This window comes from Leptidea sinapis, chromosome 19 (genome assembly GCF_905404315.1).
Source record: "Leptidea sinapis chromosome 19, ilLepSina1.1, whole genome shotgun sequence".
Classification (NCBI taxonomy): domain Eukaryota; kingdom Metazoa; phylum Arthropoda; class Insecta; order Lepidoptera; family Pieridae; genus Leptidea; species Leptidea sinapis.
In genome coordinates this window covers 4249524-4275885 of record NC_066283.1, presented here as the reverse complement: position 1 = coordinate 4275885, position 26362 = coordinate 4249524, and the positions used below count along the sequence as shown (strand labels likewise).

The following is a 26362-nucleotide window of genomic DNA, read 5'->3' as shown; positions in this document are numbered from 1 at the left end:
CCAGAGTAAAGAATGGCTAGGCCTAGTTTGAGGCAAGATAGATAATTTGTGTAGTAGTTTGGTATGCATCCTTTTTTCTAGTATAGACTTTTCTGTATTGTTTGTTAGTGTGCGGAAAGTTATTATTTTCCGCACTTGTGCTTTTTATTTTTCTCCTGCATATAAATAACATCCAAAGACAAAGGTTATTAATATGATCAAAATTGTAACTCTATACGATGTTTTTAAATGAAATAATAATTTTACAGCGTAAATACTATTAATACATGAATTAAAATTATTTTTTGTTACTAAATATGTTTAATTTAAATAAACAAATTACACAAAAAAAAATTTTGGATCAGATAAATTTTTGTCATTGAATTGGCTGAATGCATATGCCCTGCTATCTCCTCAAAAAAAACTTTGTTCTAGTAGGTACCTATTATTGCTAACAACTACATACTGAGAAATACAAAAAAAGTGTGGTTTTATGAAAGTGGAACTTTTTGTCACAAAATAACATAATATTAATATCAGTATAAAAAAAAAACAAAATTATATATTATGCTTAACATATTCATAAAATATAACATGATGTAATAAAAAAACAGTTTGTCAGATGTGAGGTTCGAACCTACTTTTAACCAGAGTTCAGATTTAGAACGCCCTTAGACCGCGCGGCCAAACTGATTTGAAAGCAGTAGTTGAAATTGGATGTAATTCCTGAAACACGTTCCATGCCACAAACATCATATTTTAAGGTATTCGTGTTTAAAGTTTAATAAATATTAGTGTATACATACATGTGGGTTGGGCTACTAAGTCATGATGTCATTTTGGGCTGCCATTTTTTGTCAGTCCGTTAATATGAATCACATGGCTTTGTGTTCTGAACTCAATTTCGACATGATTGTGGTTTGGAACGTTTTTCTGGAATTACGTCCATATTAATGATACAATTTTACCCCTGATACAATGCGAAGTACCGCAGCCGATTGTAATGCAACATGCGATAGATGAGCGAAAAAATGTGAGGCGATGTTAAAGTTTCACTTTAAAAATGCTTTTTTTAATGTGATCTTATATGGTCTCGTCAACACTGCCTCTACGTAATAACATTCTGAGAATGATCAATTCAACTTCCCGCCTCTCGATATGTCATACAAAGCAAAATAGTTCCCGTGTTTTTAAGTGGTTACCCAACGTTTCCGTTCAAGATTTAAAATGATTTAGATTCTCAACATACGGTGAGAAAGGAGTTACGTAAATAACTTGGCTGAATAACTAAGCCATTGTTTGTTTACGGAAGCGATCGAGTTTTAAATTATTGTAAGCTCTTTGTTTGAATTGCCCAATGGCCTGCATTGACGAGCTAAAACTGTATATAAAGATTGCTCTTTTGAATAATGCGGACTGGAGAATTATTGCTGCTTTTATGTTAAGGATCAAAAATAGTGCGAATTTGAGATAAATTCTGCTTTTTGTAGCAAAAGTGCGGATTAGAGATAGTTGATTTATTAGTCCACGTAGATGACGGGTTTTTAAAAATAATAAGCATGTTTGGAATTGAAGATTATCTCATGTCCTATTCAAGTTCTGGTTCCTGTTTTCGCTCCCGTTCCTAACATATATATGAATCTTATTTCGAGGAAGATTGCTATGGCAAATTAAACCTACTTTATGGTAAAGTAATAGCTCATAGACGTAAATTTTAGTTTATCGCAAATCTCGCGGAACCATGGATTTTTTTTCCCGGATAAAATGTAGCATATGTCCTTTCCCAAGCTCCAGTCCATCGCTGCACCAAATTGCATCAAAATCGGTTCAGTAGCTCCAGCGTAAAAGTGTAACAAACATACTTACATTCACATGTATTAGTAGGGATTTATTGTAATTCCTTTTTTATGTTAATCATCAATTATCAATCGGGCTCACTTATTGACAGGGGATTAATTATTATACGCCGCTCATCGTTTTGTTATTCTAACTTCGAAATCAATCTGTACTTAATGTCCTTTCCTTTTGTGAACGTAGGCTCGTTGCCCGTCGGAATTTATAAGTTAATCACATCTTCAACTTGTTTAAATAACGACACAATCATCTAGCATTTCTCAGCAATTGAACCCGACACCAACAATCTAGATATTTTTGTCAATCACGCAATTTTATTATTAATTTAAAATGAAGATTATTTTCCAGTTTTTAGCTTGGTTTTCTAGTAAAGTAGAGGTAGGCAGAGACCACTTCTTTCCACTTGCTACGATCCTTACATACTTGTTTCGCTTCGTCCACTTTCATTATTCCTTTCATACATGCTCTCCGGTTTAGGGTACTCTTGACCTGGCCTTTTTTCAAGACGTCCCTGATTTGATCTTGAAACGTCCGCCTAGGTCTACCCCTTCCAACACTTTCATTCAGACTGGCCTTATACACTTTCTTCGTCAATCGTTCTTCATTCATTCTCTCGACATGTCCAAACCATCTCAGCAGTAGTCTTTTTAACTATTATATTTATAGAAATATATAATAATTTTTACAGTGTTAAGGATTTTTTTAATAATTAATAATAATATTAAAAAGTAATTTTTTGCATGCTAATTTACATTAGCCGAATAGTAGACACTTCAATAAATTTATTATCTAAAATGACGCATTAAATAAACTTCATTTCATAGACTGACACAGCTAGGAGAAAACCATTAATAATAGGGAAGAAAATGAAAAAATAAATTAACTAATATCGGACTCCCTCTCCGATTGTTACGAAACTAACCGTTCGTAATTGTTAGAGTAAAAAATTGTTCAAAGTGCTCCACATTAGTCATTAGGTGTATTCAATTAAAAAGCTATAAACCCACTTAAATGAATGACTGCCAAAAAACTGTTATTTCAACTCTAGTTAACTCCAATCCGACCTACAATCACAATTGCAAGAAATTACATAATATATAATCGAGGCCAGCGTCTTTCAAGAAGCTAAGTGATTGCTTATCTTGGTATGGGATTTTAGGCTTTATGGCAAAAGAAATTACGATTAAGGTTAGTTGAAGGGTTTTGTGAGGTTGTTCAGTAGGCCGTATTGTTGACAAGTTCCGATCATTGATGCCTGAGGCGGGCCAGTCTGCTTTCGGGTTGAGTTGTCAAGTTCAAACTTCATTATGGAATTACAATATTTTTTTATTTAGTCAGTTAAAAGAATGTTTCGATTGCTTTTACACAATTTATAAAAAGAACAATTATTCGAATCCCGGTAGGTGCAAGCATTTATATGATGAATATGGATGTTTGTTTCCGAGTCATGGATGTTTAAATGTATTTATGTACGTTTATGTATGTTTACGTACGTTGTCTTGTAACCCATAACACAGGCTATATATGCTTAACTTGGGGCAAGGTGATTTGTGTAAAAAGTGTGTCAATATTATATTCTATGTTATATTATGTACTTACCGCATAATTCATAAATTTTAGTTACGAATTTAATTTGTAGAACAATAATTATTGTCCAAACAATGGCGTTTGGTTATGTATAAGTATGGCCTGCAATTATTCTACCAATTAGTTACTTATTATATATTTTCAGGTCATTTTCCTCAACTCAATCTGTTTGTGTGCGCCAATTTTGCGTTAAAACGCCCTCATTTCTGGCTCAAAAAGCCCAGTATGAGCCCTTTCCATTTCATCGTATATTTTAGAATAAACGTATATGAATTCGAAAATAAAAATTATTTTACTACCTGGAGGGGATCGAAGCGGCGACTCCCGGATGAGTGGCAGCGTCACTCTTCATTAATATAAGTCCAGAGGCCGCTAGTCTTGTGATGATTGTATTTTTTATGAGACTAAGCCACAAGTCGTAGAAGCAAAAGTACACCCTGCTCATTACAATGCAGTGCCGCTCAGGATTCTTGAAAAACAGAATACATTACGAGATATAAGATGTTAAGGCAAACCCGTCATATTTTTCAAACAAATGCTTGTACGCGATTATGGTATTTTTACTTTCTTAAAAAAATACTGGTATCTTGTGAATTGTATCTAGATTTCTATCGAAGCAGAAAAAAACAATTTCACGAAACAAATTTAGTGTATCCCTCCAAATATCAGCTTTGCCCGTTCACAATGTACTCATAAATTCAAAAAGTAAAGAAATCATTACGATAGAAACCTCGCACATTCATCGCAGGGTTCCATCACTAGATCCTGACCTGATGACCATGAAACCACCTGAGAAGTATGCGTTTTCAAACAAAAAAGTATTTTCCCAATCGGTTCAGCCGGACTACAGTTATCGGAGAATTTAGAACCTCCTCTTTTTTGATGTTCGTTAAAAATATATGTTATTATAAAAGTTATATTTCATTATTATTTCATTCGTTTCCCACTTTCACTCTCCTTTTAATGTCATCTTTACCTTCTCCCGTAAACTAACAAGACTCTTTATTCAGAAAATAAGATTGAATCTTTAAATTCCGACAGAAATATACTTTAACTTTAGCAAAAGCATCGATCCCACTGAATGCTATTAATATTTCCTGGTTCAACGATCAATGGCATTCAAATACAACTAAGTATTCAGTAAATTTCAATACGGAAGTCGTTACACTCGGTGACTTTTAAAATGTTCTACGAGACGGATTGGCAAGCTCTCGAAAATTATTATTCTTGACTAAAATATGAGAGAGTATCATTTAATTGAAACTTCGATTTGATGTTCTCTCTCTCTCTCTCGTTTAATTGTCATTGCTTGTGGCAGTGTCATGGGGTGAGTCGTTCCTTTACCTTTCGAGGGAGGCTGGTCCATGTATGTGGTGTGTGGATGATCATGCAACGGAAACTCTGCTTCATGCTGTTTACTCAAAGTCATCTTATATATATAATTAAATATAACTATCTTAATCATTTTTATATTACTGTAATTAAAATAATTTGTAAGATGAAGTTGATTTGAATGAGTGGCAATAACTTTTTTACATTAAAGCTCATCCAAAGAGGTGGTAAATGTTACAAGGTGCCAATTGTGCGGTTCTAGGATTCCAAACATTTAAATGAAATCCGAAAGTTACAAAACACTGAGACAAGCATTTCTGAGCCCAGTTGCTTGTTTTACACTAGATAGATCCTGGAACGTCATAGGGAATTTCAAGGTGGGGATTTCAAGGGACTATACCCTAATCGGACACACACATGACATTGAATAAGGGATCACCTACAAACTAATGAGCCTTGCACATTTGATTGATGATTAACATAATAAAAACTTTGTCTGATTTATCTTTCCAAAAAATAACACTATACAATAATTTAAAAGTGTTGATTGAAATCATATTCATTAACCTGAAAATTTCTACAGCTAGTACAAATTTCATAAATGTTGAAGTTTTGTTAATATTAAAATGTTTGTTACAGATTCATGAGCACATGACCGCTGATGAGCTCCGAAACGTTTTCCACGTGGAACATCACTCTCAAGTACCAGAATACCACCTAGTTCAACTAACCCACCATCTGTCTAGAAGAAACATCGCGTCCCACCACCCATCAAATTCTCATAATGTAAACCCTGAAAAGATTCCCCACGATAAGACATCCAAGCCATTACAGAAAGAACCATCTTTGCTCAACGATCAAATGTTCGTAAGAGCAAAAGAGTTCATCAAAGATGTGGATATAATTGGTGATCTAAATAACACGATTAGTGTAAATTTTGGTGTTACGAATTCAAGTGAAACAAGTGATAGTGAATTTGGTGATAAAGAGGAAGTGGATGATGAAAATGATGATGTACATAATATAGAATTGGAAGCATTCGGCAAACAGTTAAAGCTAGTTTTAAAGAAACAACAGGGTTTGGTAAAGAAGGATGGGCTCAAGGTGTGGAAGGCGCTAAAGAATGAATCACAACCCCATGGAGTTGACTACGAAGAAATAGTAACTGTAAGTAATATTCTAAATAATTCTACTACTTCAGTTCTTTTAAAAACATATCAACTGAATATTGCCAAAAATTTATTAATCAGCCTTTATTAATATTTCCCATTTGTAGTTAGTATAAAACCGGCAAGCACTGAAATCAAAGCACTATCTAAAATAAACTAAACGAAAAAGACTTTCTTTGACCAAATTCCCAAAGAAATTTATAAGTAATCAATAAAAATCATCTTCAAAAGCCTACATCGTACCTGTAAGATCCCTGGTAAGGTCTGGGGTTATTGTCATAAAAAAACATACTTATATTTATCGCTTAAAACCCTGAATTGCAAAACAAAATGTACTAATTACACAGAGTTTGTTTATTAAAATTTAATTGACAAATGACATGAGACAACTGCCTCTAATATTACTTTCCATATGTCACTGCGAAAAGCGAAAACTTAGAAAATACGAAACAATACAATAAAAAGAGTCAACGTAACATCAAATAGGGAGCGTTTGTTCAATACGTTCAATATCTTTAAGCGATATTGGCAAGTAATTTGAATGTTTAAAGGCTAATATCGCGTGCATGTGTCGCAATGATTGCTGGATAAATAGAATTGTTCTCAGAGATATGTAAAAAAATGTACTCATCTTATGTGTCAAGTGAAAGCGGTCGTAATTCTCACGACTTCTTATCTAATAATGGTGATATTCAGAAGCGTTGACAATGTGGAGCAGTAATTATCTGTTTAGTGCAAAACAGATGAAACTCATAATTGAGAAATTTTCACTGTATCGCCCCTTGGTATAATATTATACTTTTCAAAAGGTCTAGAGAGATTCACGCTGCTATTTATATTGTTAGTAAGGGCGAATACACTCAACACGGAAAACCAGCGCAGTTTCGATATATTTTGCAAGTTCTTTTGTCTTTTTATTTTACGGATTATCGGATAACCTTAAGTTTTGAATAAGTAAAGATAGTATCAAAACATTATGTAATATGTCGTTAACAGCGAAATGTGTGATAAATGCATTGAGAAAACATAATAGAATCCGGTCACTACGTCTGTGTACTTCCATCTAGATCACGCCCAGTTATTTCAATTATTTGTGTTGCTCTAAAGTGTTATTGCAAATGCAAATGCTTGTGCTATTATTAAATTACAATCGAGAGTTCAAAGCCTTTGAATATAACTAGTACATTTGTATTACTCTTTCACGTTTCCTTTATGACCAGCTTTTGCTATATTTGCAATGTTTGTTTGGGTTTAATGTAGCAACGAACTTTGAATATGTTATTATATAGAATTATTCTAACAAGAATAATAAAAAATAAAGCCCTTTATTCAGGCTAACTTAGTACCTATCTATTTACAAAGTATTAAGAACTAAGAACTACGAATAGATATACATGTATATTCTAATGTAAATCTAAATTACTAATCATAATGTATTCTATTCTAATACTTGCTTATTTTTTGTAGGTCTTCCAACCTTTTCCATCCCTCCCTATCTTGGGCCACTCTATTGCTTGTTACTTCTGCTACTTGTCTAATGTCATCATCCCATCTTATCTGCAGTCTGCCCCTTTTCTTTCTCTCTTCTCTAGGGTACCACCGTGTCACAAATTCGTTCCATTTCTGTTGGCCTCTTATCATGTGCCCTGCCCCCCTCCGTCTTTTTTTCTGATGACATGGTTTCCTATTCTGTCCGATCTTTTCACATTCAGCTTACTTCTTTCCATTGCATGTTGGCAGGTTTTCAGTTTTTTCATCGTATTTTGTGTTAAAGCCCATGTTTGGCTGCTATAAATGAAAAAGTATGCGTAATTGGCACTTGGAACATTAAATCTGTATTTAAACAATTAAAAAAATCAATTTAGCAGTAAATATTTATATGACGAGGAAGTAAATATTATTACATTATGTTGGCATACGATTGTAATTATCGATGGAAATCCACCCACTGCATATTACAATGTAGTAATAACCCATTATGGTGACTTTTACTACGTCATTTGTGGTTAAATTAAAATAAAATTCATTATCAATAGGTAATATTAGATGACGTCATAAGGGACTCTTTGAGCGTGGAATGCTCAAAGAGTACTTAGTCGATATATATGTCCTTAGATAGACTGTGACAAATGTAAACATAGTATTTTCTTTAATTAACGCGAGTGTTACACATTTAAATAAAACACTTTTAAAGGATTAAAACGCGTGTAATTGTAACGGTTTTACATTAGATGTTTGCTACACATACAAATACCAAACCACCACTACACATACCAAAACAGAAGAGGACACTGTCAGTAAATTTTGCCAAAAACCATCTGTGTACAGCAAATACCACCTCCGAGGAAATAAATGGCGCTAAACTTCATAATGACAACTGTGACAAATACTATCTTTGACTCACTTCGTCTGCAGTCCCCCTGAAAACGAGATCTGGAAAGGTCTTGAATCGTCGGGTTAACTAAAATAAAAATGTAACTTTTACGCAAACGTCTAATGTAAAACCGTTACTATTACACGCGTTTTAATCTTTTAAAAGTGTTCTATTTAAAAGAGTCAATAACACTTAGACTACACTATCTGGTTTTTATTACTTGGTTCCTTTCCCTATGGTAGCTTTGCATACATAGCCCTTGAGCGCCAATACTCCTCTACACTTTATGTGCACCTGGTACCTCGCACACCAGTCCAAGTTGTTACAGCCTATTCCTGCGTTTTAATCCTTTAAATGTGTTTTATTTAAAAAATGTAAACATAGTATAAAAAACTACATTCATAAATAATGATTAGTGATATATTTTTAACTATAAATTTGTATGGAATTGTGATTGTTGGTTTATTTATTCATTCGTTCTTCGCCTTCATTTGAGTTTCTCATGTGTTCGATTGTAGTAATAATCTATGTTAATTTGTATACAAGGAAGCTAGCTCGTTTGCTAAAGCATATAATCCTCATTATAATACTTTGTATTCAAATAAACAAAAAAGTAACACCTTTTGTTCATTGAAATAAAAGTAAGTAGATGACGCTATACTAAGATAATCCCTTGAACATTCAATACGTGTCAATAATATGTCTTTAATGAGATATTTAAACATAAATATTAAAAGGACGCGTTCTCAAAACAGAGAGGTATCGGATCGCACCACTACACTGACTCCGCTCAAACACATACACTTACTTAAAGTTCAATCGGGAATCAAATGAATTTGATACTTTAGCAAGTTTGAATTTTGTTTTTTTTTAATCCCTATGTATTTTTGATAATTGGTTGATGTATTCGTTAATAGTAGTTAAATATTAGAACTTTAGATGGCAATTCTGTCGCATATAACGTCGTGTGCAGTAAACGCAGTTTTTTGAAATCCAAGATGGCCGCCTACAGAACGTAGTAATGATATATTTTTAAAGTCGGTTAATTATGCACTATTAATATTATTATGCACGTGTGTGTTATACTTCGGTTTATGGCCCTAAGTACATGTAATAAGGCTCACTTTACGAGCAAGTGTGTTGAAAAAGTAATATTCCTGGCATGTTTTCATCGGTTGTCTGGCAGCAAGAGGCCCTATCTAGAATATAATTATTTTTAATTGGACGAGACGAGCAGGATGTTGAGCTGATGATAATTGATACGCCCTGCCCATTACAATGCAGTGCCACACAGGATTCTTGAAAAACCCCAAAAATTCTGAGCTTCACAACAACTGCGCTCATCGCCTTGAGACATAAGATGTCAAGTCTCATTTGCCCAGTAATTTCACTACCCACGGCACCCTTCAGACTGAAAAACAGAAATGCTACCACATTACTGCTTCACGGCAGAAATAGGCACCGTTGTGGTACCCATATTCTAGCCGGCATCCTGTGCAAAGGAGCCTGGTAAATTATCTAAGATTATGTCTCGAAAGTGACGAGGGCAATTATTGTGATGCCGCTCAGTATGTTGGATTAAATTCAGAGTTTACCACTTCCCATCGGGACATACAATAGAGAAATCTTCTCAATTAACAAAACAATACGGTCAATTATCTTCCAAATTTAAGCCGGATAAATTTGGAGGGAATTAGTAATTAAGTGTTTAGTAAATATTTGTCGTGTGGGCGTGTCTCCTTTCTCAAACGTCATAGCGTGGGAAAACACAATGTCGTGATGTAAATGCACCCGTAAATGTAACAAACTAACATGCTTCAAGTTTTGTACGTTATCGGCAAAGAGGATGTTAATACTACGTGGGAGTACCAGGGAGGCTCTTTTGTACAGGATGCCGGCTAGCTTATGGGTACCACAACAGCGCTTATTTCTGTTTCGGTCTGAATGGCGCCGTAGCTAGTGAAATTACTGGGCAAATAAGACTTAACATCTTATGTCTCTAGGTGACGAGCGCAATTGTTGTGCCACTCAAAATTTTTGGGATTTATCAATAATCCTGAGCGGCATTGCATAGTAATGGGCAGGGCGTATCAATTACCATCAGCTCAACGTCCTGCTCGTCTCGTCCCTTATTTTCATAAAAAAAATATACTCTAGATAGAGCCTCTTGCTGCCAGACAACCGATGAAAACATGCCAGGAATATTACTTTTTCAACACACTTGCTCGTAAAGTGAGCCTTATTACATGTACTTAGGGCCATAAACCGAAGTATAACACACACGTGCATAATAATATCAATAGTGCATAATTAACCGACTTCAAAAAATATACATATAATCCATTATGCAACCAACGCAGGCACTTTTAAATACTCGTGCTCGTCTCGTCACCCAGTCGAAAGTTTTGGGGTAACAAACATAAAAAAAAACATACCGACGAATTGAGAACATCCTCCTTTTTTGAAGTCGGTTAAAAATTACACAAAAAACAACCGACTTCTGGCAGCTATTTCGGGTCAACGGATCAGCCTGGCTATCCAACGCGGAATTTCTGCCAGTATTCTTTGTAGGTATACAGTGTAGTGGTAGGTTTCGCAGTGATAGTTTTAATTTTGTGTAATCATACTGATTTTTAATATTAATAATAAATAACTTTTTTAACATACACGAGTAGGACAAGACGAGTGTTTTCGTTGGATCACTACGATTCTAATTAAAAGCATTGTAAAACTATGTAATGTAACGATATACTTTAGTTATTTTCATAGTATTATGTCCTATGGTATATTGCTATGGGGCAACGCTGCCGATATTAATACAATATTTGTGCTGCAGAAGAGGGCTATTCGCGCTTTTTATAACCTAGGTCCTAGAGAATAATTCAGAGCAAAATTCAAAGAAAATAACATCTTGACTGTTGCTTCTCAATATATTCTTGATAATGTAATGTAACATACATTACATTATCAAGAATATAGGCATAGGCACATAAGTGAATTTGCCAGAAACTGTCATAACCATAATGTTAACACCAGGAACAGACATAAACTGATGATGCCTACTACTCGGCTAAGTCGAGTTAGTAAGTATTTTGTGGGGCGATGTATATGCTTTTACAACTAGATCCCAGAAAATGTTCAAAACAAAAGTATTGCGTTATTCAAAAGAATTGTTAAAAAACGTTTGTGTGGTAAAGGTTACTATAACATAAATGACCGCCCTCAGGCTATTAAATAATTAGTTTAATTGTACAATATTACTTTGTAAATGTTACTTTACAAAGTAACATTGATGAAATAATGAATACTAATTGATGAAATAAAAAAGCCCGCTGAGTTTGTTGCGCCCATTCTTCTCAGGCCTGAGGCATTCATTTTGGAATGGGTGATAGTTTTTTAACTTTCAATAAGTGATTTCACATCCTATTTTGAATAAAAATATTTGAATTTGAATATGATGCTTCAAATAATGATTTAAAAGAGAGACAGTGAGTTTCTAGCAGATTCTTATCACTAAAGCCCAACCTTAGCCAAATTGGTGATGTTAAAATGTTATAATAATTTTTAACACCCATAACAGTAATTTCTGACGTAAATGAAAAGGTAATTTTAATTTTGACTTTAAGGCTTATATTTTTCTTATGCATTTGTAATATTTTTTGAAATAACACAGAGTTTGATTACAGGATGGCGAGGAAGATATTGGAGACCTGTACCATGATGATGAGAACGGAGCTGCTCTGCTAATCAGAAGACATCCCAAACATGGGCATCTAGTTGTGGTAAGCTTCAGCATTGTAATCCTTGTTGTCCACATAAGATTATGAAGTGTTAAGTTGACTTTCATACATCCCTACTAATATTATAAATGTGAATCTAAGTTTCTTTGTTACGCTTTTAAGCCGGAGCTACTGAATCGATTTTTATGAAAATTGGTACATCAGCATCATCATTTTTTATGGAAAAGGAAGACAAACGAGCGTACAGATCACCTGGTGTTAAGTGATCACCGCCGCCCACATTTTCTTGCAACACCAGAGGAATCTAAGGAGAATTTAAGGAAGGTGTACACGCTTTTTCGAAGTTACCCATGTCGTATCGTCCCGGAAACACCACACAAGGATGCTCATTCAACAGCTTTGTAATACGACCGCCATACATCCAGATGGTGCGAATGATATCCTAATATGTGGCGGGTCTTGCGAAGGTGTAATTCGAAGGCAGAAATCAGGTGAAACAGCTCTTCGGAACACTCCCCGTGATAAATGCGGTAGAAGACACGCATTGAAGCAACATCTCTACGCAACGCCAAGTGATCCGGCCGTTCACAGAATACTGGGTCCCCGAGAATTCAAGCTGCTCTGCATTGCACGAGGTCAAATGGATCCGGCTGATTCTGGGGTGCGTCAGGCCAGAGATTTGTGACGTCACATGCTTAAATCTCTCGAAAGTTATATATTATTTAAAGAATTATAATTTTATCTTTTTTTATATACTTATGAAGGATTAAGTCTTCGGTGAGTGCCATCCCGCTGTCTCATCTATACACATTAAAAAAAAATTGATTAATCCGTTTTATTACCTACCGATAAAGATTTAATTGAAAAAGTGTGGCGTCTCTTGGGGAGGGTGTTAAAAATCCATACAACATACACGTAATTTATGAATAAACCCTAGTGAAACTAACCAAAAATTATTTTGGAATATGAGGACAGTCGGTACGTGTTGATATCGCAAGTTGAGATAAGCTAATTGATATGTTGGCCGTGTTTCGGTAATACCGGTGACTCGACCATTTGACATTGGTACGTGTTTATAGATCGCGTTTCTTGGAAGACGCTTTTGTAATTGATAACTGACTTTTACGTGTTCTGAAAATCGCAAACTAATAACCGTTCGTATTCAAGATGGCGTCGAATGCATTATCTATGATCAAGTGTGTCTTGTCTGTGCACAACTGTACATAAGCCTGACCTAACCATAGATATCTAAATAAATAAAAAACTACGTTTAAAAAACCGACTACAAAAACTCAAAAGTATAAAATAACTTAATAGAGATTTAATTTAATACGCCTTTTATGCAAACCTTTTACCTTTAATATTAATAAAATACTATTATTTGTATGTGCTACCTATTGATAGGTTTTAAGTCGGTGCCTGCCCGCTTGGACTGTTTGGTTCTATTACATTTTACAGTGAATTAACACTAAAGAAAACTTAAATCATTTGTATAATTATGGATTTCCGCAAAGTAACGCCTAATTCAATAAATTTTCTATTACATTTGGCTTGGCACCAACTTCAAACCACTTCAGACCAAATGGCATTCATTCCACATCGAACTAAAGAAGAATTACGTAAATCGGATCATAGATCTCAGAGTAAACGGTGTACATACATTATAAAATACCGATCGAATTGACAACCTCCTCCTTTTTGAAGTTGGTTAATAAGAAATTACTAGAAGAGATATAGCTGCATTTAATGTTCTCTCACTAAGACTTATAGCTTACCAGCGTATTAGTAAAGCAACGCGTGAATATAGTGTTTCACAATATAGATATCTAACTGCTATGATGGCGATCATATTATAAAGACGACAGTTTCACAATACAGTAATAGAACTTAACTATAAATTCATTCTAGTGCGCCCAATCGACGACTAAGCATCAGTAGGATATTATTATTAAAATATAGACAACGATTTATTGAAGATATACTTCTTTGGGCGCGTTCAGAAAAAATGATGAGAGTGAAATTTTAAGATGCGCGCGCATCACTGTAACACAAAAGTAACGAAAATGGTTCCTAAAATTTTGTGACAATTTCGACATTCGTTACAGACAGTGTTTTTATTATTATAATGTTGAAAAATCAATGAAAGTATCTGGGTTAAGTAAAAAAGTATTTATTCTCCTGGCAGCACTATTATATCGACACAGTTCAACAGAAACTACAGAACTATTAACAACAGATATCAATAGGTGCAACACGAAAATATCACATGTACTTAACGGTAATGAAACTGCAAACCGTACAGACGCAGCAGGACAAGCGTGAGGGGTTAAAAGGGGAACGGGAGGGGACCTCACTTTCCAGCAAGGTCCAGGAATAATTTATATAAACATTATATATATATATATATATTATATATACACATTTTGATGTAGAAAATATTTATATATTAATTACTTTTTATTCTATTTGTTTCAAATATAGATTGTAATTTAAAGTCAGTTTTTTTTGGAACATTTTCGATGCATGTACCCCTTGTTCTTGTGGTGTGACACGATTTTGCAAATTAATAGCTAATAATAATAAAGTATAATATATAATATCATATGTATGTAAACAAGGTCTAGTTCGTTATTATGATAAATGAGAAGCGATAAAAAGTTGTTAATAACTATTTAAGTCGAAATTTAATGACAGTCACGTTGTCATACAATATGGCGGCGTAACCTACCACAGACTAAACAATGGAACAGGCGAGTGGATTAAGGACGCTTGCGGAATGTCGGCCACAGATTACAATGGCGGGAAAATATGCGCGTGATGTTAGATTAAGAATTAATTGGGTGTTTGTGGGGGTTACTATATTATATTTGTTTTGACGGCTCTATGTGGGTTATTTTTTATTTAATTATATTATATTTAATATTTCCAACAATTATAAGATATAAAAAATAATTTATCCTTCAGGTCAAATAATGTCACTTATGACGTCAGTCATAAGTTTTACCAATTACTACCATTTCGGGAAAGTTGAGTTGTAATTAGAAGTCGCAAGAAAGTTATTATGCTTGAGCCTTGGGTCATTTATACCCTAGATAGACTGTGACAGCTGTGAAAACGTCAAAAAAGTTGAGGTTAACAGTTAACCTCTATTTTGAGAAATGCACGCACACTAACACAAAGTGACATACAAATCGCGAATGTAAGACGTAGCTTGTCACGCACACTGAAGTAATAAACCCGGCCTGTTTTCATCGGTTGTCTAGCAGCAAGAGGCTCTATCTAGACTAGACGTACAAATTATCTAAGGGTGTATGAAGGCTTTTTAGACGCTTTCCAACACGCAGGGCGTGTTTAATAGCACTGCTGTAGTGTTTAAAAATTATTTACTTTTTTATTTTAATACAATTTTGGCGTTCATTGACAAAGCGGTTTTCAACGAATTTTTTATCATTATATAATAGTAGGACAAACGAGCATTCGGATCCAGTATGTTAAGTGATCACTACCACTCACGCTCTTTTGCAACATCAGAGGAATCAGAGGAGCGTTGCCGGAATTTTACGTGGTTGTACGCGCTTTAACATTATCTAAGTGGGCGTAGTCGAGGGCGGGTATTTCATAATAAGAAACATAAGTCTTATTTTTAACTTTTTGTCTTATTATTTTTTTGATGAATAACCAATATTGTTTTTTGAACAGGAAGGTTCCATTGGTCACGACCTGGTGATCCGGCCAGTACCTGACTCGATGACTGCAGCGCAAGACGACGAGATGTTCCTCGACTCGGGCAGCATGGCTGATATGGTCTCCATTGACACTGGACTGCCCCTTGGTATGGACATACACACACACACACTCACGTCTTGTTCCCGTCGGGGTAGGCAGAGACAATAGAATGCCACTTGCTTCTATACTTACAAAACCGTGCTTCCTCTACATTCATTACTCTTTTCATACATGCTCACCGGTTCCGGGTACTTCGGACCTTTCCTTTTCTCAAAACGTTCCCAACTTGATCGACGAATGTTCTACGAGGTCCCCCGCGACTGACTCACCCACACACACTTGCCTTATATATTTCATAAGACATTCTTTCTTCACTCATTCGCTGCACGTGTCCAAACCATTTCAGCATTCCTTTCTCAGTCCTTGTCACAACATCTTCTTTCAGACCACAGCGCGCTCGTATTACCGCATTCGTAATTCTATCAATCAGTCTCACCCCACACATATGGTATGGATATGAGTAAGAAATTAAGTCTAGTCAATCAAATATAGTTATTGCTCGAGTTGAATGCAGTCGAGGCCTGAGGTAAGGAGTGCGGAAAGCACTTTCCGCACGCCTTACCTCGCGCGCCTACAGCGTAGTGCTGTGCCGTCGTTAACAGTAATTATCGTACGCTTTCCGTGTTATCGCGTTAATTCTAAAGTTGCGATCTCGTGTTAATAATAACAAATGCCACCTCCAATTCGATAAATGGCGCTAAACTTCATTATTCTTTATGACAAATAATATCTTTGACTCATCCAAATGATTTGAGTTTTCTTTGGTGTTAATTCCGCCAATTTTTGTCTTATACAATTCGACAAGTGTTTCGCATCTACACGAGGCATCCTGAGGACGCGCTGAAATCTCAGCTGACTCGCCAAAATCAAATTTTGGCTGTCTCGTGCCAGAATTTGGCGAGTCTCACTCAAACTCTAATCATTTGGATAATTATGGATTTCCGCAAAGTAACGCCTACTTCAATAAATTATCTTTGACTCATTTCATCTGCAGTCTCCCTGAAAACGAGATCTGGAAAGGTATTGAAACGTCGCGTTAACTAAAGTAAAAATATAACTTTTACGCAAACATCTAATGTAAAAACACAGTTACGTCACGCGTTTTAATCCTTTAAAAGTGTTTTATTTAAATGTGTAACACTCGCGTTAATTAAAGAAAATACTAATGGTGAAAAATGTCTTAGACATGACAAAAATGCTGCAAAAATGAAAGGCAGATTTAATTATAAGGTTAAAATGGTAAACTTTATGCATTGTTTAAATTTATCGACACATTCATGATTATCTTACAATTAGGTCACGTCACTATCGCATTTCTGAACTCTGCATTCAACTCACGCGTTATCTGTAGGTAACGTTGTTAGATTCTTGGGCACATTACCTGCAGACTGTCAGAATAATGGTGGCTAGAATGTAGGTATCTCAAAAATATTAAGGTCATTGACATTTTTTTTTACGAGACAACTGGGAGGCTCCTTTGCATCGGATGCCGGCTAGATTACAATGGCGCCTATTTCCGCCGTGAAGCAATAATGTAAGCATTACTGTGTTTCGGTCTGAAGGGCGCCGTAGCTAATGAAATTACTGGGCAAATGAGGCCTAACATCTCATCGTCTCAAGGTGACGAACGCAGTTGTAGTGCCGCTCAGAATTTTTGGGGTTTTTCAAGAATCCTGAGTGACACTGCATTTTAATGGGCAGGGCGTATCAATTACCATCAAATGAACGTCCTGCTCGCCTTGTCCTTTATTTTCATAAAATAAAACAAACATGACTTCACCTGATGGTCAGTGATGTACCCCGGCAATTACAGTCTGAATCGCAAGCAAAGGTTTCCCTAATATCGTACCAAATAGAATGTGAGTACGACTTATTTTAAAAGTAATTATTACACACAATATTTTAAAATAACGTCTGTCTAAGAAACTTACAATGTACTAGAACTAGCTTATAACAAACAAAGCTTGCGAGAAAGATGAACATGCCTAACGGAGATATAGCAAGAAAGAAAAGGAAAGCAAAATACATAGTTTAAAAAATAAATAGTTATCGAAACTTTTCATACCGAAATGCCACTCTGTATACCTGTATATTATATCGAGTACTGTGTAACGGTTTTAAATCTAACGCTCTCGTGCTACGCGAAAATCTGACGTTTAGTCGCTAGGGTATGTTCCGATATGCACTGCGAGCACTGCACAGTGCTATCACTGTAGAAAAATTCGTTCTGTTATGGACTGGCAGTATACTGCCGCAGTACCCTAGGAAAATATATGACATCATAAATCGCCGCAATATTCTACTGTGAGCACTAGCGGTTTCGTGGTAAGGTACCGGCTAAGTACTTTGATCACGTGATCAGTCAAAACCACTCGAGTGCCTAACGTTTTATAAGCAATACCTACAGTTTAATCACAAATATTTATGGTTTGACAGTAGGTACTCCAACAACAGTTTTTTTAATGAACTAGAAAACTTTAATACACTCATTTGAATGCTGCGTCAAAAAATGCGGCTGATAGTATACGGGATTGCATTTTAAAAAGTAACCAGTAACTGGCTATAAAGGAACGGCTTCACAGTATACTAAATTGACGTCACACTGTACAGTGGTCGCAGTGCATATCGGAACATACCCCTAAACATATTATTATGTACATCTTTTCCATATCTGCGTCAAATATATGTTTTGATTCATCCAAGTATCGGAGCATTAATTAATAACGCTGTTGTTTTCGTGTCATACATAAATCACAATTAATGCAATAAAATGTCAAATAAAAACCGAGATCAAATCATATTTCCTCCATCGCATCAATATTGGCCGGTTGTATGACGCAAACGTGATGAAAGATAGTAAACAAACTTGGGATTGTCCTAATTCACATAGTTTTAATAAAATATACAAATTGATTCCGCGAAACTTTATTAGCTGGATTCTGATGAAATTATCAATCATAGATTAATTAATTTATTTGTTCGTTAGAACAACCAACAAAAATATACACTGTTTACCTGCACATTAATATATTATAATAATATAATTATAGGTTATCACTTCGTAAATAATTTACAACTACCCTCGTTGTAAAACTAATCACAGAAATAAAGTAAATGTTCACTTCAAAATACATATAATTTTTTAAGACTCAATAAACATACATACTTAAAAATGCACTATATATTTTAACATTTCTCTCTCTATATTATATCTTCTCAATATTATCATCATCATCACCATCAGCCAGATGACGTCCACTGCTGGACAAAGGCCAGTCCCAAAGATTTCCATGACGATCGGTCCTGCGCTGCCCTCACCCAACGTATTCCGGCGATCTTGACCAGATCGTCGGTGCGTCTTCCGGTACGTGGTCGCCATTCGATGACTTTTCTGCCCCACCGGCCATCCGGTGACTTTGGTTATCCTACGGATCTCCTCATTTCTGATTCGATCTCACCGGCGAACTCCGAGCATAGCCGTCTCCATTGCCCTGACGTGACGTCAATTTAGTATACTGTGAAGCCGTTCCTTTATAGCCAGTTATACTGGTTACTATTTAAAACGGAACGCAATCCCGTATACTGTCAACCGTATTTTTTGACGCAGCATTCAAATGGGTGAATTAAAGTTTTCTAGTTCATTAATAAAACTTTTGTTGGAGTACTGTCAAATTAAAAATATTTTAATTAATATTTTAGGCACTCGACTGGTTTTGACTGATCACGTGATCAAAGTACTGCCAGTACCTTACCACGAAACCGCCAGTGCTCACAGTAGAATATTGCGGCGATTTATGATGTCATATATTTTCCTAGGGTACTGCGGCAGTATACTGCCAGTCCATAACGGAACGAATTTTTCTACAGTGATACTGTGCAGTGCTCGGAGTGCATATCGGAACATACCATAAGTTATATTAATCCTTCTATATATCGGATATATTCAGAGTGTAGTCGCTTTGTTATGATGAGTCCATGTATGGAAACGTTTTCGTTTAAAAAGGCATTTATTTTCTCAAAACTGATTCTATTAGAATTATTTTTGATGTCAACCCGAACACTACCACCGCTTCGGAAACAAATGGCGCCCTGAGAGAGAAGTATCGGCGCAAAGAAGTAAATAAAATATTAAAATTACAATATTGGACATATCCTAGATATTTCCTGAGAACATAAAATTATACAATATACAGACATGGCAATAGAACGTTAAGATAAGTAAACAATAGAATATTTAGGCTAATACACAATATTATATAAATCAAGACACAGACAGACATACCAGTGGATATAATAATGAATAAATATACAAGGTTTACGGTAAGGACAGTAATTGTTGTTTTAACTTAGTCTTAAATGACGCAGTAGAGGAGTGCGAAAACAGGTCGACATTCAATTTCAATTTATTTATATAAGAGATTATTAAATTACAAATTAAGAATAATAATACAAGTCTTACTAAAAAGCTAGTTGAAACTGTGCCTGAACTAGGCAAACCTGTGTTTCAGGCGTAAAGAGCTTATATTAAAACTAAATAATCACAAAATAGAGAAACTCAATAAAGTAAAAAGGTATAAATTAATATACAGGTTAAGTTTATAAGTAAACAATGTCTTCAGTAATGACTATTAAAATGTTTATTTTATCACTATTAGTAATTTATCTGTATCTTCATAGGACATATTTCGAAGTGCTTCATGACGAGCCATCTTATAATTAGCATAATTTAGGGGATAGATGTTTGCTATAGTGTTTAGTTTATTGTAAAGAAATGGTCCCAGGAATATATAAAAGTTTGATGTAAAAACAAAGTTTGTTTTTGTTTTTTGAGGACAAACAATATCTTTGCGTCTTATCAATAAGTAAAGTGCTGTAGGGAAGGTCTTCGTGCTATGCTCATTGCGCATTATAAATAACTGTCCAACTATTAGTACTTTGCATGATTTATTAGAGAATGTAGGTAGGCAAAAGGAAAGGGCGGTTAGTAGACACCTTAAGAATAGCTCTCTGAGCTCTCTCGATAGTTAATAACAATGTTTTTCCCGCACCATCACACGTGATAATACAGGAACTTATAATTGATTGACTCAGAGCAAAATAAACTTGTCTAATTATTTTTGTATGTGCTATATATCGTAAATTTTAAAGACATAAATCAATTGACGAATTCTATTGCACAAAGCTTTGATGTGATATTTGAACGTAAGAGTTTCATCAAATACGATACGTAGATATTTAATTTAATGTGAGAATCCAATGAAGAACACATTCTGTGAAGATGCGCGCTAAACCCAATATTTGTTCTAGGAGTCGGTAGGTTGAGAGTGAGGCAAAATCTCGAGAATTTCGGGACAAGTTAGTTCATACACACTTATTTTTCTTAAAATCTTACTATCAAGTGACATCTTTGGCTTAGTGAAAGTATATTTTTAAAAATTCATTGTACTTAGCCCTACCACCTATCATACGATAGTTGAAAATACTCAAGAATTTCTTTTGTACAGCCTCAAGCCTGCCTGAACGGTGGCTTGGACTATATTATAAAAGTAAAAGGCATAAAAGGCATTTATTTTCTCAAAATTGATTCCTTTAGAATTATTTTTGATGTATTTCTAATATACTAGATACTACTACCGCTTCGGAAACAAATGGCGCTCGGAGGGAGAAGAAGCGGCGCATGAAACTCTCCGAGCATTCTTTTCTTGCGCTCTTTTTAATAAAATAAACAATATTGTACTGTCATTGCTATTGCTATTAAATAATCATAATCTAGTCTCAGGCTGTCCGATCACTTAGATATTCAGCTGTGGAGTAGTTTTTTAATAAAACATTTAAATTTATTTATAGATAATGCCTGAACAGTGGCTGGGACTTTATTATAAAAGTGTACACATTTGCCCTCAAACCTATTATGTACCTTATGAAGCCTTCAAGAATAATCTAGCGGTCCCAAAATTCGTGTTCAACTCTCTAATCTTTCTAACGGCGCCGCAGAGCTGAGTCTATATCTGCTAGGTGGGCAATATGTGGACTCAATATGTGAACATATACCCTTAAAGTATCATAAGGTCTACTGGAATTAGTTACAAGTAATCCCTTATTTCTAGTATTAAAATAAAATTTGCAAAAATTTTATAAAATCTAATCCACACTGTCCTGTTAGAAGTTCCACTTCAAATTTAACTTTAGACAAGCAATTGGTGACATTGTATATGCTTTTATAAAATGTTCCAGAAAAGTTACAAAACAAATGTGTTACGATATTCAAAAGTTACAAACAACAAAAAAGAGTGTGGTAAAGGTTATTATAACATAAATGGCTTTCTTAATAATCACATTCAATTTTATTATACGATATTATATTAAATTGAGACGAAATTTTATCAATAAAGAAATCCGTTGAGTTTCTTGCGCGCGTTCTTCTCAAGTCTGAGGGATAAATTTTCGAATCGGTGGTAGTTTTCGGCGTTCAATCACTGGTTTTATATCCTATTTGGAATATAAATATTACAATATGAATTTGATGTTCGAGTCCCGCATAGTTCATAAGATTTTGTTTTCAGTTTTATTTGTGTAACAAAAGACTGCTTTTGATGTTGTAAAATGCTTGCATAATGCCTTTATTTATATACGGTGTGTGTGAATTAGCACATCCACTATACTCAATAGGATCTTTTCTACTCATCCAACAATTAAACGTTTGAGTATATGTTGTATATATCCGCACGGATCTTATTTAAAATATTTTTATTACACTCTTTTTATTAGCGTCACCTGTATGTATCTTTGTTTCTAACCGACTCATTTGGGCGCGATTTTGACGGCCAGATTTCGTTCAAACTTCGTAGATTGATCGAGGTCCGATGACAATACATTAATTTGATAAAATTATTTATTAAATATAATGAAAATTTAATATTATGTTATATCTTTCAATTTGCAAGATAAGACTTTTGTTTATTTATATAATTTTCATCTGTCGTCGATAAGGCAGGAATTGATGGTTAATTTTAAATTTTAACCATTATCAATGTAGTATTAGGAAATTTTCGAATACCAAAGAGAATTTTTAATTCAACGATGCAAATAATAGTTTAAAAAATCTAAAAATACACGCTTTTATAAATAAACAAAATCGGTTTTCTATAAAAAGCGTGTTTTTAGTTTATTTAACTACAATTTATTAAATGATAAAGGCGTTAATTATGTATTTAAAAAAGTGTCAACGATCTCCTTGCCACTTCTTATTAAAACCATTTACGTACAACAAAACAAATAAACTTACATTCACGCTCAAACATTGTCTGAAGCAAAACTCTGCCATGACAATAGGCGATGAGACGAGCAGGACGTCCAGCTGATGGTAATTGATACACCCTGCCTATGACAATGCAGTGCCGCTCAGGATTCTTGAAAAACCATAGAAATATACCCAAACGGCGCCTATTTCTGCCGTGAAGTAATGTATAAGCACTGTGTTTCGGTCTGAAGGTACTTATTTAAGGTACCCTACTGGGCAAATGAGACTTAACATCTTATGTCTCAAGGTGACGAGCGCAATCGTATTACCGCTCAGAATTTTTTGGTTTTTCAAGAATCCTGAGCGGCACTGCATTGTAATGGGCAGGGTGTATCAATTACTATCGACTGAACGTCCTGCTCGTCTCGTCCCTAATTTTCATATAAAAAAAATCTGAGCGGCACTACAATTGCATTCGTCACCTTGAGACAAGATGTTATGTCACATTTGCGCAGAAATTTCACTAGTTACGGCGCCCTTCAGACCCAAACACAATAATGCTTACACATTACTGCTTCACAGCAGAAAAAGGCGCCGTTGTGGTACCCTAGCCGACATCCTGTGCAAAGGAGCATCCCACTAGTTCTTCGTGTGTATACTTTAATAGACTTTGAACATTACTGCCACGAAAGAAGGTGTTAATTTGAATGAATCTTTTAATGTTATTTGTATAAATTTGTGTTTACGTTTATACAACGCCGCTCGGACATTTTTGACGACCCTATAATAGGCGATTGTGAGTCTAGCTCTTCTATAACTTTAAGAGGCACTGTATTGTAATGGGCAGGGCGTATCATTTACTGTCAGGTGAACGTATTTTTCGACTCACTTTTTCTCATAACAAATATTATTCATGGCATAAGGATTTAAAACTTATTTGTAAAACCTTTGAAAGGATCATTATAATTGTTTTGGAAAACATGCATTATTTATATATTTAAACATAAAAGTAAAAATTGTTCAAGAACGAAATGAAATAACAAAAAATCGCGTAATGCTAGCATTCGTTCGTAACGCTCTCATAACGAATTCACCAGCTTACTACTCTAGTCTGCGTAAATAACACTTGCATGCGTACTTCAAAAATATTTAAATACAGAATTGTATTCATAATACTTAATTTATATTGTAATTAATTTAACAGGAAGGAGAAATAAAGAAAGTCAAGAGCAGCTCCGGAGTAGACTGCAGGGAGCCCAGCACTTCATCATCAAGAGAGAACCGGAGAGCGGTGACCACCTCAGCGATTATGGTAGGAAGTTCTTGATCTTAGATTGTATAAATATTTGAAACTGTATATATACAGACCTAAACCAAGTCTATCGCTGTATGTTAAGATAAACAATATTAACTTACTTTCTTATATTTGCGGCAATTTTAAACAAACAATTTATGAAAGTTAGTTTTAGAATAGGTTATAATATATCTAAAGAATAAAAAATATCACTAATAGCCTTGGAATAAGGCACCGCAGGCGTAGTGACAAAGTGCGGCAACTAATACTACGCCCAAGTGGGCGTACTCGAACCAGTCTTTAACAATATGTAATGTTGACGTGCCACGTGTTCTGTTAAACTTTGCTAATAATTGTAACTAAAATGCCGGGTTGCGTAATAAAACTGTAAACATAATACTACAAGAAATAAGAAAGACACTGGGATCACATATCATCAGTAGGTAAGTATTTTTTGTTAGAATTAGAAAATTTGAAAGATGCCATTGAGTGTCAAGATTCCACGCACACAAGCATCTTTACAAATAGCTAATACACACTACAATATACAATTGCCGTAATAAAAAAGCTGTTGTTCTTAGGTAGTACGGTATCTAGTTGGAGCGCAGCGGAGACCAATCCTTAATCTAAGTACATAGCTTTTAATTTGTTAGGAAAGTAGAGAATCTGGTTTTATTTTATAATTCCTATTTCGCTTAGATCACGAATTAATTTATTATGAAACATAACATAATATTATGTATAAATAGAATGATTATTTAATACCTCTAATATCGAAACCAGTTAATGTTATAGAATATTAATGAGCTTAATTACTTCAAACTTCAAAGGCGTATTAATAAAATATATGGCAACGTGCTTATGCATGCGGCCATTTTATCACGTGTCTGTGGACGTTTTTTTTTTTTAATTTTATGGCTGTAGAGACTAGACTCAAGAACCGTGTAATAAGTCAATACATCATTTTAAGGCGTTTATTATAGGACCAATTCAAATTTAATGGTGAGATGTCATTTATCAGAAATAATCTCACTTTATTTAAGAGAGCAGCCCGCCTGTGACTTTGTTCGCGTGCATAACTTTTAAATTGGATTTTAAATATGATCTTGATTTGTTTTCAAGCAACATTCTTCCAATTATCAGCAAACTATGAAATTTACTTCATCTTGCGGTGTTTCCAATTCAATACGAGCGGGTATAGCCAAACTTTCTTTAAGGCGACAGGGCTTTTTGTGATGTTTGATTAAGGAGTGTATAAATAATTGTCAAACGGTAAGGACTCTAGTTTCTTTGTATTGCATATGAGAATGGTACATGAATGGTATACGTGGGTAACACTGAAAATGTTTAGAACTTGCCAGTTGAAACATTGCTAATGAAAACTTTTTTTGAATTTCAATTTTAGAACTCTTTGGTAACCTAACGTAGTATATTGCATTCATTTATTTTTGTGAATTGGCGGCAAATCTAAAACTCTTGTTACACGTGAAAATGAACCTATCACGAGAAAATTTTCGGTCAATGATTTATTATGACTTTCGTTGTGGGCTTACTCAACAACAAAGCTATGGCTGTGATTAGCATTTCTTAATGAAGCCCCAACTCGTGCCACTATTTAAATTGGTTTAATGAGTTTAACCGTGGACGTAGCAATCTCAATGATGATCCGCGTGAGGGACATCCTTTAACAGCGACTACTGAAGATAACATCAGTGCTGTGCGACGCATGATAGAGGAAGATATGAGAGTGGCCTAAAAGCAGGTACGGGCAAGCCTAGGCATTGATATGAGTCAAGTTCAAAGAATATTACACGAAAATTTAGGCGTCAGGAAGCTTTGTACCAGATGGATTCCCCATACTTTAACCGACGACCAGAAACACCTTCGCATGGACTGGTGTCGCTAATTGTTAAATAAATTCAACGGCGGTGACTCAAATGCTGTATTTACCCGAAACCAAAAGACAATCAGCTCAGTGGGTATTTTCTTTCGAGGATCGGCCAACTT

General features: G+C 34.9%; 2 protein-coding genes and 1 long non-coding RNA gene across 8 annotated transcripts in view; 2 read left to right on the top strand and 1 right to left on the bottom strand.

Moving 5' to 3' along the window:
- LOC126969958 (uncharacterized) overlaps positions 1-26362 on the top strand; it is a 238884-nt gene that overhangs the window by 131164 nt on the left and 81358 nt on the right. The gene's annotated exons all lie outside the window — the stretch shown is intronic.
- Positions 1-26362, top strand: part of LOC126969884 (A disintegrin and metalloproteinase with thrombospondin motifs 1) — a 179960-nt gene that overhangs the window by 121060 nt on the left and 32538 nt on the right. For all 6 annotated transcript variants that reach the window (XM_050815480.1, XM_050815479.1, XM_050815474.1 and 3 more), the window contains exons 3-6: positions 5392-5919; positions 11982-12077; positions 15735-15867; positions 24266-24373. In XM_050815480.1, coding sequence (XP_050671437.1) covers positions 5392-5919; positions 11982-12077; positions 15735-15867; positions 24266-24373 — 865 coding nt within the window. The remainder of the gene's footprint in view (positions 1-5391; positions 5920-11981; positions 12078-15734; positions 15868-24265; positions 24374-26362) is intronic.
- The window catches only part of LOC126969917 (uncharacterized), a 433182-nt gene continuing 412080 nt past the window's right edge, over positions 5261-26362 (bottom strand). The window contains exon 11 of the mRNA XM_050815548.1: positions 5261-5272. The gene's annotated coding sequence lies outside the window, so the exon portion shown is untranslated. The remainder of the gene's footprint in view (positions 5273-26362) is intronic.